Here is a 19,779-nt window from a genome sequence, read left to right as displayed (position 1 = left end):
GTCGTTAATGTGTAGGTGGACAGCCAGAAGTCTGTGACTTCTCTTTATTTTGCACACTTGGAGCTCTGCAAAAACTCAGACAGCATTTCATCGCTGTAAAAGCAACCCCCCTTCCCTAAAATCCTCTGCCTCCATCCTCTTTCACTTCCAGAGAAAGAAAAGAGATGTCTCCTTCTGACTGAGATCAAAAGGGCAAAAAAAAGAGAAGTGGAAGAGTTTGGACAGACCCTGAGCCTCTCTTGAGGATTCACTTCAAACAACGGACCTGCAAAAATAGCCACAAAGTAGAATTGGAAAGTGGACAAAAAACCTCATTTGCTACCAGAGAATTTAGCATTTTACTGCTTAGACCTACAAACCTGAGTGGAGTCACCAGAGAAAACCAAATTAGTTCATTATATTAGTACCATTTTGGTCGTTAAAATATTGTTGGCAAGAAAATATTAGTAGTAGTTAGCTGCAAGTTAGCTACATGAGGCCATGGGTGATCCTGCACATATATACATCAATTTTCACAAATAATAATGATAAGTGTGCAGCATGTTCTATTGAAAAAACATTGTTGGAGCGACATCTGCACTATTTTGAGTGCAGTATTTTATTATCCTTAGCTACGTCAGGTATGTTTGTAAATTGGGGGCACACAATATGACTCAATATATGATAGTTTTAGGCTGACGGTACGATTGCGACAGCTAGCAGATTAGCTCTAAAGAGCACCGTACTAACAAGCTAAGGAGATTACTTGTTTGACTCCTGAAAATATATCGCTCCCCTTGCCGTAAGATGTCTAAACAACCAAGTCAAGTCAAATCTGCATGTAAATGTACAATGTGTAAATTTTAAAAATGTTAGAAATAAAAGTCAGACTTCTTTCAGCATTATTAGTGAAACCTGGAAGTTCTTAACACAGAATTGATTAAAAAACTGGAGGCTGAAGGATACGAAAAGAGGCATGGAATACATCCTGTCAAAATAAAGGTTCGACTGTGCTAAGCCACCACGCTGCCTGCAAGATAATCCTATCTGTCAGTCATTCTATACCATTTGACGTTTGTGTTATTTCTCTCCTACCCTGGTGGCCCGGTCACGCTTTAACAATGGCTGAGGGTTGACTGACTGTAAGACACATAAACTTATGTGGTGGAATGTGTCTCATGTTGTGAAGGTTTTCCAAAGTGGAGCGAGAAGGCCGAGAGGTGTCACGTTATTTAATTACATACAGGTTACGAAGCCTGTCCGCCTGCAGGACTACCTCCACGCCGTCATCTGTTTTAATATGGTAACATTTGCAGAGAAAATAAGAACATGAGCTTTTGTTTTCATAACTTTAATTAGCCCTTAGCTAATATTGTCATCTCAAGACCAGGCTGCAAATCAAGCTGGCAAATCAAGGAGATACTGTACGGGTGTGGAATGTGTATCAATTTTAAGTGGAGGTGATGTGAGAGACAGTAGACGGCAGAAGAGAAATCCTTTCATAATTGAAACAGATTGAAATTGATCCCAGCCTCGCGTGTGGCATTGCTAACATGACAAGACAACATCTGTTTTCCTAAAGTCTCCAGGCTAAGGCCTTAAGGTACATGCTGTTTTACTAAGGAACTAATATTTCCTTCTCAGTAATGTTAAAGATGGGGGCGATGTTTTCTGCTGCAGAAACTGAAACCGTTTCACGCTCACACTAAGACCAACCTTGAAAACTGAAACCAAATCCTGCCATGAGAAGCCAATATTTGCTTGTAGGAGAAATACCTCTCCACCTTTGCTCCTTTGCAATTATCCCATCAATTGCTGAAAGAATAGGCAACTCTAACATGTATAGTCCACTGGAGTAGCAGTGGGGTGTAAAGTCAAGTTAATATCACGTTTGTTCATAACCACTGTGTGTGACTCTGGGTCAGTGGCGTCTCACTGCCACCTCACATTTTCAATGCCAGACACACAAAACCAAAGTAGTCTCTGGGGCTGAGTGAACACCACATGAAGGCTGTCTTTGTCCTTTGTGGCTCTGCTACTGTCGCTAACTAAAACTAAAGCGGTGGCCTGCAAACAGCAGTGTGTCACCCAGGAGGTGTCTGTACAAATGTAACGCTGGTTTGTTTTTTTTTTGCCTACTGTTTTTTTTTGGTGTTAACTGGTTTTGGATCTGGATTGTTGTTCCTGGGCTTTGGCTCCGTTTGCTATGTGAAAGCATCGGGTCCACTTATGAGTTGAGCTACTATCCACACCTTAGAAAGGCAAGGTAGAATTGTATTTGTGAAGCAGGCATGACACCATCCACCACCGACCCCCCCTCTCCCCACCCTCCCTATGACTCTGAGTCATAAACAGACTGCAGAAAAAGTACCTTCTATAATTATTTGTTCACTTGACACTGAGTGAATAGCAAAGTTTCCATACCTCGACCAAGTGGTTTCAATTTGCACGAACAAAAGGGTGAATTGCAGACTCCGAGACTTAAAGGAGACGCACAAACTGGACCTAGGTTGTCATGAAATCATTATTTCCTACGTTGTATGCTGTTTTAGTGCTTTTACTGTTTCTGTCCTGCCTGTGTCAGGCCTCCATAAAGCTGTCAGTGTCACTGACGGCCCCTGACAGTTTGCTGACCCACAGTCCCCTCAGGGTAATAGACCTGTGTTTGGTGTTTTTCAGCTCAGGTGAACTGCCACCTTGTTGGGTCACTGTCATGCAGCAGTTACATAGTCAGGTAATGGCTGAAGGCCTTTTTACTCTTTAGTCGGCTCTAAGTTGTGTAACGCCTGTCTCTACCTGTTAGTCACTCCTGACAGCAGCATGGTTGTCTGCTTGCTGTTAGCATGCTACAAACTCTTGTAGCATGCTATCTGCACGGTTGCTTTAACTGTTGTTGTAAAGCCTTATCTTTAAGTTGAGTTCACTGGTACATCATTTTTTATTACAATTAAATTTTACTTTTACTTAAACATACTGTACTCCACAAGAATGTGTAATCAATTCACCTTTGATAAATGGTGATTGCACTGTAGACAGAATACAGTATTTAAAATGCACCTTCAGTGGCACAGCTATTCGGGTTCAATTTAGAAGAAAGTCCACAGTTCTATGTAGCTCAATACCTCCAACAGAAATCTACCTATTAAGCTTAAAAGTTAATCTTGAAACTCCACACTGCACTATTTTATTGACAGATGTTAGGGATACCAGTTTTTGCCTGTGTACAGGATGCACAGTGGTGTGGCACTGGAAAGATTTTCAACGAAGTCATACAAACTCATCTTGGCTTCCTCACAGACAACATAGCGCAGTACCATGTTTTCAACATTAATTCACCACATACGACTTGGAGGGGCGCTGTTTTACACATCATAAAACACTTTGAAGAGTGAGAAAGCACAGCTTCCCTTGGCCTCCACAATAAAATGCCAATGTTTTTGCACACGCTGACTGACATCTAATGACAGATCCAGACCATCTTCTTCACGGCACCTGCCCCAATCTAAATTGTTCGACCTCGTAACAGATGCAGAACACATTACATTGCCAGCTTAGTTTGCCATGCAGACATGAGACTGGTGGGAACCACATTTTCCAGAAGTCACATGACATGTTTCCAGACTGTTGGCAATGCCAAACCAAACGGTCATCCTGCATGCAGTCTACCCATGCATATGAACAGCTGGTTTAGGGCCAAAACATTCTGGGAATGGGTCCACCAGGAATGGTGTCTGAGCGTGTCAGTGTGTGTGTGTGGTATAGCCTGTGTGCGGACATGTACCTATGTGCTTGTAATGAGTGTGTCTGCATTACTGTGCCAACTTCCACTGCCCACATCCACATATTCAGCTTGCTGTAGTGAAGCACAAACACAGACATCACATCTGGGCCAAATCAAACAGCTGCTTACCCTCCTATTCTCCCACAGCCTCGGAGCTGGGGCAGCAGACAGCAGACAGGCACGCTCCATCTCTCAGAGAAACCACAACACACCTTACTCACATTCAACATAAAGTACCACAGTGTGCTGGAAGCCTCGTTGGACCACTTTGCTGTACTTTAACAATTTATTTTTGTTTCACTTTCGCTATTGAAATCGAATCCTCTGCCGTCGCAGGTTCCACAACAACTTTATGATGGACCGCAGTGTTATACAGTTTATTATGCCAATTAAAAGCTATAAGAAAACACAGCAGGGTAAAGATGAACATTGGACGCAAAGGTCACCCAACAAGTGAACGACCTGTGGACCTGCGATGTTCTTACCGTATTTTAAACTGGTCTTTTTTGTAAATTGTAAGTAGAACATGAAGGCTGTAATTGCTAGGTTAAACAAAATGCAGTTTTAAAGCCCGAGAATTTGAGGTGGGGGACTCCCCCACAGTCACAGGGAGGCGCTGGATAACTCTGACTTCCACAGGAAAAAGCACCAAACACCTGACCTTCCCACAAGCATTCGGTGGGGGTTACGATTGTAAGGATTTATGAGAAAAGGTGAGAGGCTCTGGCACTGGCTGTGCCCCATGACAAAGCCTCAGGGGTCCTGCTCTCCCTAGTGTGTTGACAGTTACTGCCTATGTAGGCCCCTGAAAGAATGGCAGTCCCCCCCGCCCCCAATTGTCTGGACCTCTATAACCCGTGGCCTGCCTACCAACGAGCTTTTCCTCCCTGCAATATCTCACCCTTAAATTGTCCTCTCAGGTATTGGGGGCCTCTCACCAGCCCCAGAGCTGGGTTCATTAACTCTGCATTGATTGCTTAGGTTTGAAAACGTCCGGCAGTGGTAGGTATAATATGACTATGGAAGAAAGGCGAGCGAGTCCCTAAAGAGTAGTTCGTAATGGTTTACCGTGTAAGGTAATAAATACTAATTTCTTTATTTTAAATAGTATGACTATTTCTTTGATGGTATTCTAAATATCTACTTTCTTTGATGTGCTTGAAAAATAATGGATGTTGAATTGGAAGTACACATTATCAGTTACCCTGATACTGTTGTCGTTCTGCCACTGGAGGATCTCGGTCCGTATTTGGGGTCATATTTCAGGAGCTGTCGCTTGTTTAACGCCTGTCTAATTTTTTGCCTGTAGGAAACTGGCATGGATGTGATTGATGAAGGCCCTCCGTTGTGAGCCGTCCCAGGTGAGAGGGCCTTCAGAAGTGTAGTGCTTTAGGGTGCTGTGCGATAACATTGGAGCTGTCCTCCCTGCCACCATCCTGCCAGCAGCCTCATTCATCATGGTACAGAATACTCCCTACTTCACAGGAGGGCTCCAACTCCATTCAAGTAGAACAGTATTATGAATGAAACACAGTAATGTTGCCTCTAACATGACTCAGCAAAACCACATTTTAAACACAAGCGGATCATTCTAATGGAGGGAATTTAACTCTTTCAGTTTTGTGAGGAGTTTCAGTGTCAATTCTCTGCCTTTGAGTTTTGAGACTAGTGCAGAAATCTTTACAGATCTCAAAACAGCAGAACATCCTGTCTGAGTATTGACATACACCAGACTAATGAAATTTAGAACTGCTGAGATCCATGAGCTGCTGCCATCACACTCTCCAACATTTTTGCAAAGTTAAGCAGTCTGGTTTCCAGGTCTTGATGGGTTTTCTGGCAGATGGGACCAAAAGTCTCACTGAGCTCCTCTGTTTCCTAATGCTAACGGAGATGCAGGAATTTACTTTGACTACTTAATTGTCCTCAACACATTTTCATCAGTTTACCCAAGCTATTGCCATGCAGTCATTATGGTGTGAATAGACTGCTGTGAGTTACAAAAACATAGTTAGAGACATACTGAGTTCCTTATTGCTGCTGGTACACACCTTTTGGCTGCAGAATGATAATACATTTAACTGTGTGTGTCCACAAATATTATTTTTTACAGCGTTCAAGTGTTAGAATAACCATGGTTGTGCTAACTTAGGTGAATGGTTTAGGATTTGCTCGTTAAAGCAGCTCTTTTTATCTTTTTCTTCTCCTATTTAACCGTTCTATTGTCCTTATGGTCATTTTGACTCCAAATCATATTTTAAATATATTTTTTGTAGTTTTTATTTTATGTAAACAAGTTTTATAGGCTATGAATAAAAACATTAATATTTTTTGTGGTTAATGGTTTGGACTGACGTTTATGACAGACTATTAGGTTCACACTGAGGGTTAAAAACTTAAATAAATAGAATAAAGTCATAGGTTTATGGGAATAAAGTAGTACAGATTACGGAGGTTGAAGATGTTTTACAATAGACAACTAGCAATATACTGTGTTACACATAACATGAACTTTATGATGATGATAACAAATGTTTAAATTGTCTGCAAGCACAATAACATAAAGTAGTATAAAATTTTTTTTTTTTTTAAATCAATTATTAAATGTTTTTTACTACCGAAAAAACCCAAATGACTTATTTAAAATATTTAAACTGATATCCTCAATCTTTACCAGATTTTTAATCATTTTTGTTTTGCTAAAACCAATGCTAAACTTAACTACAAAGGTCATGTTTCTGGAAGCAGCCAAAATTTGAATTAGTCAATTGATTTACACAATTAATCTAATCCAAAATAATAAATAAATAAATAATAAATAAATAAATAAAGTAAAAATATTAGACAACAAAATTAGAGAAAGATTAAATTAGAAATAATAATAAAAAATCATTACCTCACAAGCACAATTAATAATTTAGAAGCCCTGCAGTTCGAGTCTAAACATGCTTTGGCATTATATAGGCCTCTAACGAACAATGAGAAGGCTGTTGGTTGTTAAAACATGTGTTGATCTTGGTGATGTATTTGGTCGCTGCAGCCCTTTGTGAGAACCACCGTTCCATATCCCTGCCCTGTAATTAGGCCAGACTGGAAAAGCTGACCACACTCCTTGTTTTCTCGGTGCAACGCCTGTGGAAAGGTGTGTGTGGTGGGCCTGAAAAATTAATACATGCATGGCATCTCCCTACCTGCAAGATTTATAACCGAGTCTGCTGGACACACCGCAGCAGCCAGACTTTTAAAAAAGCATGTAAAACAAGGCCTAATTTCAACACGGGACAGTCGGTTCCTGAGCCAGTGACCACCAATAAACAAACATGCTCTTTTACTTTAAGTATTTGAAAGGTCCTGAAAACGAACCAAGAATATTCCCAGTGGTTAATACCCAGGTTTGAATAGTGCAGTTTATGTTTAATCATCAACTGGGCCTAAATCTGTCCTGCATTTATTAACTGAGGAGATATTTTCAGAATCGATCCAAGTAAGTGGGTGGCTGTATCGTGTAACCTGCAGCCTGGGCAGGGTAACATAAGTACTTTGTACACGTGGTATCACATTACAGTTTACATTTTTTATAACACCTTTACAGCATGGTTTGGAAGCTGGATTCAAGAAAAAAAAAAGAAAGAAAAACAACTGTTTTGGATATTTGGACAATAGTCAAGAGTTTGTCAGAAACATTAAAAAAATATATATATTTGAGGCAGCAAAGACAGGCAGCTATGTTGTCAAAGGACTCAAATTGTGCAACACAACACCTGAACAGAGTTCCAGTAAAAACCTGATGGGCAGGGTTTCCTGTCTTGAAACTGTCCTTTCATGCTATTAAAAGAACTGGTAAGAATAAGGGCATTTATGAGGCCTCTTTTTCCTTGTTTGTTTTCCCTAGAAAATTCGGTGAAAGTCAAATTGTTGAACAAACAAAAAGCTCTGTAAACCTGGGAAACAGCAGGCTCTTGTAAACACAGAGAAACGGGACAGTGGAGGATATGCCATCATGAATCATTCCTGTCGACAGGATGGTGTGGCTGCTTTTTTTTTTCTTTCCTCCTCAGTTTCTCCATTGAGTTATCGGAGTCATCAGCTGATGCTGTGAGGAAAGCCTTGAGTGTAACTTGTTTAACTTTCCTTAAACGGTAAGTGTGGCTCCGGCTGACTGTATCAACCACTACAGAAATACTCATTCTGTTCCAAACTGGGCTAAAAGGGCGGACTAAATACAAGCAACACGCAACATTTTCAATTTCAGCATGTGTCAAATATCGGACTTTTGACATTTTAATTTTTACCGCAAAGAAGCCGGTATATTATATTTAACTCCCCTGAACGAAACATTTACATGCAGTATGTACTGACTTCAGCACGTCAACCTCTGAGTAAAGAAAATTCTCCCTTCTTGTTGGGAACAACTGTTAAATAGAAGTTAATAGTAGTAGTGCTTAAGGAAAGATGAGTGTTAGGAAAATAAGTTGATTAAATATTCCTTATAATGCTGTTTCTATGATTCCATAATATACTGTAGTAACTTGGGCTGGTTAGGAAAAATAACACGATACCTAAGCTAATTAATTTTTTAAAAATTAATCTGATTACAATTTTCAAGTTCACGATTAATCATGACTCATCTAGTACTAACAGATTAATTTTTTTAAGGCTTGTGAGTGTGAACTCCTCAGTCAACTATTATGATAAAAAGGTCAATCAATCTATTACTCAATCAATCAATCAACCTGAAAATTAATACATCCAGGCAGTGGACGTGACTAGAGTGAGTTATAAAAGTAGATTCTTGTCTGGACTAACTGGGAGGGGCAATTTTCTATTCCTCCCTAAGTAAATAATACATATGCAGTGGGTATTAGTCTGCCATCACAATCCCTGGTTATTTGGCAGGCTGCTGCTAATGGAAGCACGGTCTTGAATAGACGTCACAAGCACAAGGCTGAACAAAGAGGCCCTTTCTCTGGGCCAGAAGGTGCTGAAAGGCAGGGTGAGGGTGGCAGGCCCGTGTAGAGCTCTACTATCATGCTGGGCGTCCAGTACCAAGCAGGTTCTGGACAAAAGAGAGGTACGGTACCCCCACACCGCTGCTGCTCAGCCGTGGGGTCAGGTCAGTGAGTACTGATTCGAGACAGCTGTGGTTGATGATGTGACAGAACTCCTGATTATGACTGTACACGTCAGTGATTACAGCATCTGACACTGTCCGACAGAAGAAGTGCATTGAAGGCATAGAACAGCTGTACACTGGCAAAGATACATGCAGCAGGTCACTGAGTAAAAACTGTTTAGACCACACGTGGTCTTTTCTGAAAAAGACAAAAAAAAAAAAATTTTTTTAAGGAAAATCTACCAAAACTAAGGAAGTCATTCACATCCAACTGAACTTAAAAGCTTTTTCTCTGTTAATTAAAGGTGTTGTAAAGGACATAAATCATGATGTACCATGCCCCGGTCTTGAACTTTCCCATAACCCGTTTAACCCCAGTAACAGGAGTACAGTGTGCACACTTTCATAATTACTGGTATTACTGCAAAACAGGTGGTAAACTTCTTCTAATTACCATCTGTAGCAGCTGCATGCGTGTCAGCGATGGGTGGTCATACAGTAAGGCATGACTCTGAACCATGAAGATGGGGAAGGAGGGGGCTACGCTAAACCAAAGGAAACCCTCAGGGCCACGCGACAGGAGCTGTGGAGCCACTGAAGAGACCCCCCCCAACCCCTCACCCACCCCCATCACTGCACATACAGTTCGCCTTTTACTTCCTTGTGTGTACACAAAGAGGAACTTCATCCAAGTCCCTCTCCCCTTCACCCTCCCCACCCTTACTGCCTAGCCCCCCTCCTCCTTCCATAATGGGATGCAGTCATGTTTTGCCACAGCGTGATAAAAATCCTGTTCCAAACAATTGCAACACAATACGTTTTTTTTTTTAAATAATTGTAACAAAGAAGTGTTACAAGATAAATTCAAATTACGCAACCAAGAAGATTACGGTTTTCAACTTAAAAGGTCAAACTAAGAACTGAAAAAGAAACTACAGTACACTGAAAAATAATGAAAAAAAAATCTTAAAATTTAACTGTATTTATTGTCTACACTGTATGCATTCAGAGTCAAAGTAAAAAGAAAATATATTTAAAAAATATTTCAAGATATTTTCTTTATGCATGATAATAAATGACCATTATTTGCAATTGCACTAATACTAATAATTTAAAAATCTCAATAAACAAATCAAGTTCTTGAGTTCGTCTGTGCTTTCAATAATTGAAAAAATATTTAAGACAATCCTTAAATATAATAAAAGGACATTCTTAGAACAGTAGCTCTAAGGCCAAACTTTTTTTTTGTCTCGACTTCTTAAATTTTACAAATGTTTCACATCCTAATGCTTTTAGAATTAATGTGAGGAACACATACATCTTGATGCTGACAACAAATCCTACTCATTACATCATTATCTGTATGAGGTTTCTCACATAAGTGCCGTTGAAGACAGAGTGTTTATTTAAGAAAATCCACATAAACACTGAGCCAGGATTCGTTCCTCTGCAGGTTCTCAGTTAATGTCACTTGGTGCCGGGCAGCATTCACCTTACAGTAATCCAGAGCAAAGCAAGCCATCGTCATCCGAATTGAGAGTGACAATACTAATGTTTCCACCAGAACACACTCATAATCCATATTCCTGAGTGGGATTTGCCCCTAAATTGCTCCACGGCCTGTGGTCCTTCTGTTTGTTGTCGTCCACTGAGGGCGATAGACTTTAAATAAACATGGCTTTGATAAGCTATAGGGCCAGACTGTGACCTCCGACCCATAGCAGTTCCGATCGGGGTCCCGGGGCATGAGGTTCACCAGGTGACACAAGCACAGCTCTAAATTAGCAGCCATTTTCTGCAGAGGGAGGATTATAAACACTGCAAGTGGATGAGGGAGTGATGTGAGAAAATTGACTCTGTCCAGAGTGTGTTGACCAGGAGGAGAGCAGAGGTTAAGAGGCACAGGGCCCTAAGCAGGACTGGAATGTTGGGAATTCTATTTACTGAAGCGGGAACTACAATTTTGATAAATTGTTGACTGATTATAGTTAGGTATTTAGGGTTTTGCTCGATTGAAACTTTGTTAATGACTACACTCTATTTTAATAAAAATATATATTTAATAAAATTAAATTTAAAAAATATATTTTCATATTAAAAAGAAAAGAAAACGTAATATAATAATTAAATAAATTGATTGGTCAAAGGGTTTGAAATGCCTTGCACATGAATCTGTAAAAAAAATTAAAAATTAAAAAAGCAACAGGCCTGTGTTAGAAGACATGCTGTGTAAAGATTAAAATTTATTTTAAAATCTTATAAAGAGAAAAACAAAAACAAATGGAAATAAACAGTGTAATTTGGTTAGAAAAATAAGCCTCCTCCCTTTCACTTTCACCATTATGCTGCTAGTTCAGTCTTTCCTTCACACAGGGCAGTGGTGGGATCTAGTTTTTGGCTCTTTGCCGTGTGGATGACATCAGTAATTTGTCAGTTTGCAGACACAATAAGATTTATGGCTTTCCCCATGTGCAGTCCAAACGTGTCCTTGCTGTTTCTTTACTACATTTGAAGGCCCATAATATAAATAAAGGGATATTACACTATAATCCAGGCCTGTAAAATAATGCTGGTTGAGCAAATGCAGTATGTGTAATGTTAGGTAACACCTGGTCTTCATGAGGAAAAAATATAAATACATTACATTTTAAACTAGTCTTTTTTGTCGCCATTATTTGGTAAGTCTTTGTATTTTTACTTGTCTATAAAACTAATCCAATACTTTTGATTTATGTCAGGGAACAGACTGCAGTTTTCAGAGTCACATTGAATCATCTTGGCCTTACATTTAAAGGAATATAGGCGATGAGAGACTCGTATAAAACAGGAGGCAGGTTCAGGTACCAGACCGTTCTGACGGTTCTGCATCAAATGGACTTTTGAAGCTCAGAGTGGGGAACCTGCCATCAGACGGTTTTTGTATATTTGCCCAGTGAGTGATTTGCAGAAAGACATTCTTGTAAAGGCCACCGGCATTGCTCTCTGAGGGCGCTCTTGCCGCTGACACATGATGTCTATCAACTCCAGGCCCACTGTCAGCACGGAGCCCACTGCCCCTGCATTCTTCTGGTATCTGGTACAGTAGGAAGAGAAGTGAGATCAGGCCAGGATGCCTATTAGCTGTTGACGCAAACTGTTTGATTGCATTGAGCTGAGGCGCTGACGGATCATCACCGGGGGAAGTAAATCAAATAAATTCTGTATATGGTTACACGTGGGTCCTGCTTGAGGATGTTTGTGAGGATACTGATTATTTATGTGTTGAGGAAAGGATTTCCCGTTTGTACGCAGAGTCAAACGTGGACAAATTTAAAAACCTTCACCAATAGACAAACTGGACTAATTAGAAAACTCAGCGACGTAGCCCGGAGCACACAGGGAAGCAGGAGGTAGAGACTGATGTTTGTTAGCATTTGTTAGCAGCGGACTGATGAGAGCCCAGTTTAGAGGGTTAACGTCAGCTCTAAGGAAGTATTAACTGGGAATCTTAGAACACCAACCAGCCAAGTTAATAAAATCTCATTAATATTACTGCTTGTGGATTTAATCACTATATTACAGTTACAGTACAGTAAAGAAGAGGATTTAACTGTAATGAAACCATCAAGAGGATTTCTGTTGTCATGCATCCTTTAAAACCACCACTTTTTATTTTTCGTGTGTCTACGTTTATTTACATTATTTCATTGTATCAGAATCGTTTTTATTATAAGACATGCATACAATGCTCACATCTACAAGGTTGGCCTTTCCCCCTAACATAAACCTTCTGAAAAGAAAAAGAAAAAAAGTGAAAAGTAAAAGACCTTATTGTTTGTCCTCACTAAAAGCAGATAAGGCTAAAGGTTGCATTGGAGACCCAGGCACCTGGAGCCAGGGTCCAATTTAGCAAAACCACAATGTCAACATGGTCGAGGGCTACGGTCGGGAGAGAATGAAAAAGGTTGTGATTATGCAGGTCCTAATCAGAAGTCAAAATATATAAACTAAAAGGCCCTTGGATACAGTGACACATCATCATTAATTTCCATCATTTTAAGTAAACTATCACTCTGGGGCACAGGCAGAGGCACGATGACACATTTACAGTATATACAAGGTGGGACTGTCACTACTGCAGAAACTGTATCCTAGTATTTATTCAAGGTGGGACTGAAATTTCTAGAAATAATTTAAATAAACTGCATGATTTAAGGAGGACACGATAAAACATTCATTTAAAACAGAAAATGGGAAGCAAAACTTATACTGTATGTGTGTATATAAATATGTGTATATATATATAAATATATTTTTAAAACGTTTAATCTTTCGCTGTTTTTCTATGACTTTTGGCTCACATTGTACATTTTGAGTAGAATGATAAATAGCGGAAAAAAAATAAAACATTAAAACTTACAGCGTAAGCTGAATCATGGGTTTCAATTAGATCATGATACACAAAAATTTATATTTTTATGGTGGCTCAGCCCAGAATTCTATTTCTAAATCATCTAAAAATACACACATTTGAAAAACAACTCCACAGAGATGGATAAAAATAATGGGCAAATCAAATAAAACGCATTTGCCTCCAGTGTAGTATCTCTGCAGGCTGCCAAGCCTAAAATATCCAGGTGAGGCTTTAAACCAGTGATATAAAAGGTTCATCATGAGAATATCTAAAGAGGCCGTGCCTGGTGGGCTCATCATGAGCTAACTGGTCTAATTAAGCCTGGTCAAACACAACAAATTAGCTGATTGTCACTAGCGGATGTAGACATCTAACCTCATTAGAATCATTGGAATATTTATTTCCTACATCAGTCGGGATGGAGAAAAGTCTTGTGCACTGCCAGGCTGAAGGAGCTGGGGACTCTCGCCGCTAGTGTGGTGTCTTTCCAAAAACAACTTGTCTGAGGTCGCTGCTGAGCCGGAGTCTGACACAGTGATTATAGGTGGTGATCCCAGTGAGGAAAGCTGTGGTTTGGTGCAAAACGTCTGAGAAATCCATTGTGAGCCTCACCTCTACTCAGGCAGCACTTGACTCAATTACTGTATTTGCTGCAAATAGGTAACAAATTGCTCCTGTGTCGCAACTGGCAATAATTTTGTCAGAGAAGGTGGTTTAGATGGTTCACGTCAAAACTGTTGTTGGAAAAAATTGACCACAACATACAAAAAGGTATTTAATTAGCCATTGTTAATATCAAAAAGGACTGAGGGAAACCTCTGAGAAGGAAAGAGATACAGCATAAAAATGTATTGTTTCATTTTCTGTTATGAAGCAAATTTGATTATGTTTGTTATAAATGTTATATTATATTATAAATTTAGTATAAAGGTTTTAATTTTGTAAATATTAACGCTTCTGAAGTGCTGTTTCCTGTATGTTGCAGTAGAAAGAGCACACAAGATCATAATAATCATAATATTTAATGGTAATAAATTCATTAAAAAGTTTAGTGTTTTTTCTGTATGCATTTCTAACCTAACGAAAAAAATATCTAAATATTATTATATAATATTAAAATGATTAGCAATTCCAAAATGACCAAATATTTCTATTGTTGCGTGTAGTTTACCTCACAAAAGATTTTTTTTTTGAAAGCTGACAAAATACCCTTAAATGAAATACTCATGCCAGCAGTGGCCCTTGTGCAGTGAACCCTGCCTTAGACAGAACAGTCTTTAAGTCACACTGAACTATTACAGTTGTCCTGCCTGTGTATGTGCGTATCTACATATGTGTTCCATAGATATAATGGCGACCTGACACACAAAATTCAAGGGTCGATGCACGTACGGATCATCGTGACATGTTCTGTGCCCGACAGGACACGTTGTAAACTCCATCAGTCACCCAATAAATCCTGTTAGAGGGTAAATATAACACAAAATATATGGCTGTTTAATGAACATGAGCTTAGGTGGCGGTGCAGTGGACCCGACTCGGCCTGAACGGGGTGCCTGGGTTCAGCTAAAACGGGGTGTAATCCACTGGGACCGAGTTCAGTTTGGAGAGCGCGGGGCTACACGGGAGTAGACACAAGGCCACAGTCACAAGGGGTTAATTGTAGGTGTTTAAAGAGCACATGTCATTAAAGAGCTGCTGGGTGGAAAGACCTCTATTTATACACGGCAGAGGTAATGAGGTGAAATTATTCTGTCCGACAGAGATGGGATGTGACCGCAGCCGAACGACGGAGACTCCCCTGCTCTACCTCGTTCTCCTGAGAATGTTTTCTGTCCAAATACTGGGGTCGAAATGTAAGATTGTTAATTAATTCCAATTTACATACAGCCAGCTGTGGTTTCCATTCAGTCTTAGAGCCTGAGCTCCGCTGTCATCGCAGGCGATTGATTGCTTAATTAATGGCTCCCCAGATGCAACAATTATACTGAAATTAACTTAATAGGCCTCAGACAGTATTACACCATGGCAATGTTTACATTACACACACTGACATGATAACACATATGAACACTGATTTTCACAGAGAAAAGTAACAGGGCCATTTAAGGTGTTTTCTCCAAAAACGAGTTGTATTCACACAGAAATATACATACATATACGTATATACACAAACGTATGTATGTATGTGTGTGTGTGAATTTATGGATTTACATTTGTACATTTTTAAATAATACTGCACATGTAGTATATCACTGCCCATCTCTAACTTGAATCAATTAATTTATTCCATATCCAGATAACAACTGAAAGTCTAATGTCTATTAACCAAATAACATTACATACCAAGAGACTGTATGTGTTATCTCAGATCACAGACCTCCAACACTAACTATACAATGACTTCCTACAGCCTAGAATAAGTTCAAACTGGCTAAATGTACGCATAAAGATCAGAAAGGTGGACTACCTGAGGTTAAGTGGGACTTGACAACTTTGTTGTGCCTGAGGCAAAGGTCATCAAAGGTAAGTGGGGTCAAGGATCATCAAAGGAAAGCAAGCTTTCTGGAACAAAAGTCCAGATGAATCACTCTAAGGGTTTTTCAGGCTTTCTTTCAACAGTTCAAGTGAGCTCTAAAGATGTCGAGAACAAGCACATCTTCTCATGTAGAAGGTTATCAGACGTTACTATAAAAGGCAGAACTAAAATGATGTTGTTAAGGGCTTTGTTTTTGCCCTATGAAGTCATTTTTAAAGAAATACCTGCGAAATCTTTGAAAGCAATGGCCTTCTGTTGCTTTTGCATATTTAGGAGGCTACGTAAATAGAAAACCAAGGTGATGTCAGATGGCAGTGTTTGTAAAGGTAGGCACCGCTATACAACCTAGATCATTGTTTCCCAAAGACTGGGGCAGGACCCTCAGGTGGGTCGCAAGATATTTTTTTTGGGATAGTCTTGCATCATGTTTTCTACGAGGTTACGAATAATGTCTATTGACTTGGGAAAATCGTAAATTTTGGGAAACATTGACCTACAACAAAGCAGAATAAGTATTAAGGACAGGATCCTGTGTTATCTTGACTTATTAATTTGAGTGCAAGTTAGTTTTTTCAGTAGTAGAAATTTAAACAGAACTAACTTCCATTAAAACACCATAGTCGGTCAATATCAAAAAACACAATCATGAGCAGCAGCCAAGTTTTTTATGTTTTTATTGGAATTCAATTTATAATTTTTTAACATTCACATGTTTTTTTGTCCTTTTCTTCATTCTTTGTTTTTTTTAGATAACAAATATCATTTCTAGAAACGACTTAACCACTCTTTGATCTTTTTTTCCATGTCATTTTCCATAAAAGTACTTTCTGTTAACATTGTAACAAAGTATCTTTAGATCATTGCACACTTTCCGGTTACTGTCGTAAACACTGTAGTAACATGTGAGTAAATCCCAATAACAAATAAATAGTGCATAAATAGTAATACAATTATAAATACATGAATAAATATAAATAAGTAAATATAATAAATACATACATATAATAAATAAATAAATAAATAACATGCTATAAAAATACTATATATGTACAAAAATACTGTATAAATTATACAAAATACTATAAATAAGAGTAATATTATGTACATCGAGATCCTGTGAGAGTGGTACTCCTACCTGGACAGACTATACATCAAGACCCTGAACCTACGCTGCTCCCTCTCCCCTAAAAAGGTCTAAAATATATAGTTCTACTAAATATACCAAGGTACCAGCCCCTTCACTCTTACACAGTAGAAATAATGAAGCAAAGTCTTGGCAGGTATCTAGGCCATTTCCTCCTCCTCCTCACCCTCATCTCCTGCATCTTCAGTGGTGGCGTCCTGGTACTGCTGGTACTCAGACACCAGGTCGTTCGTGTTGCTCTCTGCCTCTGTGAATTCCATTTCATCCATTCCCTCGCCCGTGTACCAATGCAGGAAGGCCTTCCGCCGGAACATAGCTGTGAACTGCTCTGAGATGCGTTTAAATAGTTCTTGAATGGCAGTACTGTTGCCAATGAAGGTGGCAGCCATCTTCAGACCTCGGGGAGGAATGTCACAGACAGCCGTCTTGACGTTGTTGGGGATCCACTCCACAAAGTAGCTGCTGTTCCTGTTTTGAACATTCAGCATCTGTTCATCCACCTCCTTCATGGACATGCGTCCCCTGAAGATGGCAGCAACTGTTAGGTAGCGTCCATGGCGCGGGTCACAAGCAGCCATCATGTTCTTTGAATCAAACATCTGTTGGGTAAGTTCTGGAACTGTCAGTGCTCTGTATTGTTGGCTACCCCGGCTGGTTAGGGGAGCAAAGCCTGGCATGAAGAAGTGAAGTCTGGGAAAGGGCACCATGTTGACGGCCAGTTTCCTAAGATCAGCATTGAGCTGGCCAGGGAATCGCAGGCACGTGGTCACACCACTCATTGTGGCAGAGACTAGGTGGTTAAGATCGCCATAGTTAGGAGTGGTGAGTTTGAGTGTGCGGAAGCAGATGTCATACAGAGCTTCATTGTCAATACAGTAGGTTTCGTCTGTGTTCTCAACCAGCTGATGGACAGACAGGGTGGCGTTGTAGGGTTCCACCACAGTATCTGACACTTTAGGTGAAGGAACCACGCTAAATGTGTTCATGATGCGGTCGGGATATTCCTCACGGATTTTGCTGATGAGCAGAGTTCCCAAACCGGAGCCGGTGCCACCTCCCAATGAGTGTGTAAGCTGGAAGCCCTGGAGGCAGTCGCAACTTTCTGCCTCCTTCCTGACCACATCCAGGACTGAATCCACCAGCTCAGCTCCCTCAGTGTAGTGGCCTTTAGCCCAGTTATTACCTGCTCCACTTTGTCCAAAGACAAAACTGTCAGGTCTGAAGATTTGTCCAAATGGACCAGACCGCACAGAATCCATTGTTCCTGGCTCCAAGTCAATTAGCACTGCTCGAGGAACATACTTTCCACCCAATGCCTCATTGTAATACACGTTGATTCGTTCAAGCTGCAGGTCGCTGTCTCCACAGTAGGTACCAGACGGGTCAATGCCATGCTCATCACTTATGACTTCCCAAAACTTGCCTCCGATCTGGTTTCCGCACTGGCCTGCTTGCATGTGTACAATTTCCCTCATTTTGTTTGAAATTTGAAGTGATTAAACACTGAGTAATAATACTGACTTATCTCCTCTAAGCAAAACTTTCTGTTTTTTTTCCTTTTTGTCTTGATTTTCTTTTCTTTAAAAATTCCTCCTAAATTTGCATTGCAAAATACAGACCGAATGTGAGGCTGAGCTCATTTATTTGATGACATCACCTTGATTTTCAAAGTCCTGCTAGGTACATGAAAGCAAAATGGAGCCAACCTAATTTCCAAAGGACATTCTGAAATATATTAAAAAGTGGATGGAAGGAAAGTTTAATCTAAAAATGCAAAGACACAACACTAAATAATGCCTGCCACTATACAGACAGAAAAGAAGAAAAAAAAAAAAAAATTGTAACTTTGCAGGAGCAGAAGTGCCCTGAAATACTGAGACTTTGAACACAACACTCAATTCTTAAGGTGTGCCCCATCTTAGGACCCCTGGCTTTTTGCTTTGACATCTATTCCAAGTGACGTTCATCTGATTCACATATAATAATTTTTACATATGTAATTTTTAAATATATATTTTACATATTTTGACTGGGAATGGCATTTTTAAGCATACGTAAAAACACATTTCTGCAAACACAAACACACTTCTGCCTGTTCTCTGTAGTGAATGTGTTTGTTTAGTATTTACCTAAAACATGTAACAACATGTGTTGAGTACTGGTCAGTAAGGTGTGGCCAGTCACAGGCTTTGGTCTTACTCCTGTTTATACTGCAGAGAATTTCACCTGAAAATGCCCAATAGGCAGAATTCTGTTGCCAAGAAGTGATCATTGGGAAGGCGCCTGTAATTGCAGAAAAAGAGCAAACTAAGCAACCTGCCAAAATCATCATGCAATTTCTGGAGCACTTCAAAATGCCAAGGGAAGCAATATCTCCTTCCCTTCGTTTAATACTTTTCTTAAATTACTGCACAACTTCCTCTAAGACACTGTTAAGCAGCCTTTTTATTTTTTTTCAACAGAGAAGAAGTAGAACTTTAGAGTGAGCTGAGGTGGTGATTAATGGATACATACAGCAATGAAATGTCTGTCATTCCTCAGGCACTCAGGTTACATGGCTTGAAACAGCATTTGTCCGTATGAGTGAAGGCCCAGTTTTTTGCCTTTCCTGTCTGCCTGCTGAGGCCAGTGTACTATGGCACAACGGTCAGTGGGCACCCACCCTGCATTTCCATCGGCGCCTGCTGTCCGCGCCAAGGCAGAAAAAGGTGAGATGGCTGATATATACACGCTCATACATGAGGCTGTCAAAAATCAGTGAGAGGCCACCTCAGTCTGGACTGGTACATTTTCTGAAAGAAGGCAGAACTTTTATGGCCAGGCCATCTCT

At 39.9% G+C, this 19,779-nt stretch overlaps 1 protein-coding gene and 1 long non-coding RNA gene across 2 annotated transcripts in view; both read right to left on the bottom strand.

The window, feature by feature from the left end:
* LOC103393001 (uncharacterized) overlaps positions 1-19,779 on the bottom strand; it is a 210,601-nt gene that overhangs the window by 9,984 nt on the left and 180,838 nt on the right. The gene's annotated exons all lie outside the window — the stretch shown is intronic.
* Positions 16,582-19,773, bottom strand: LOC103392997 (tubulin beta chain-like). The gene has a single exon (XM_008329796.3). It carries the CDS (start codon positions 18,422-18,424, stop codon positions 17,090-17,092), a length of 1,335 nt encoding a protein of 444 aa, XP_008328018.1. The 5' UTR covers positions 18,425-19,773; the 3' UTR covers positions 16,582-17,089.

The sequence above is a fragment of the Cynoglossus semilaevis genome, chromosome 17 (assembly GCF_000523025.1).
Source record: "Cynoglossus semilaevis isolate Cse_v1.0 chromosome 17, Cse_v1.0, whole genome shotgun sequence".
Classification (NCBI taxonomy): Eukaryota; Metazoa; Chordata; class Actinopteri; order Pleuronectiformes; family Cynoglossidae; genus Cynoglossus; species Cynoglossus semilaevis.
Note: the sequence above shows the minus strand (reverse complement) of the source record. Positions and strands in the feature narration are given on the sequence as shown.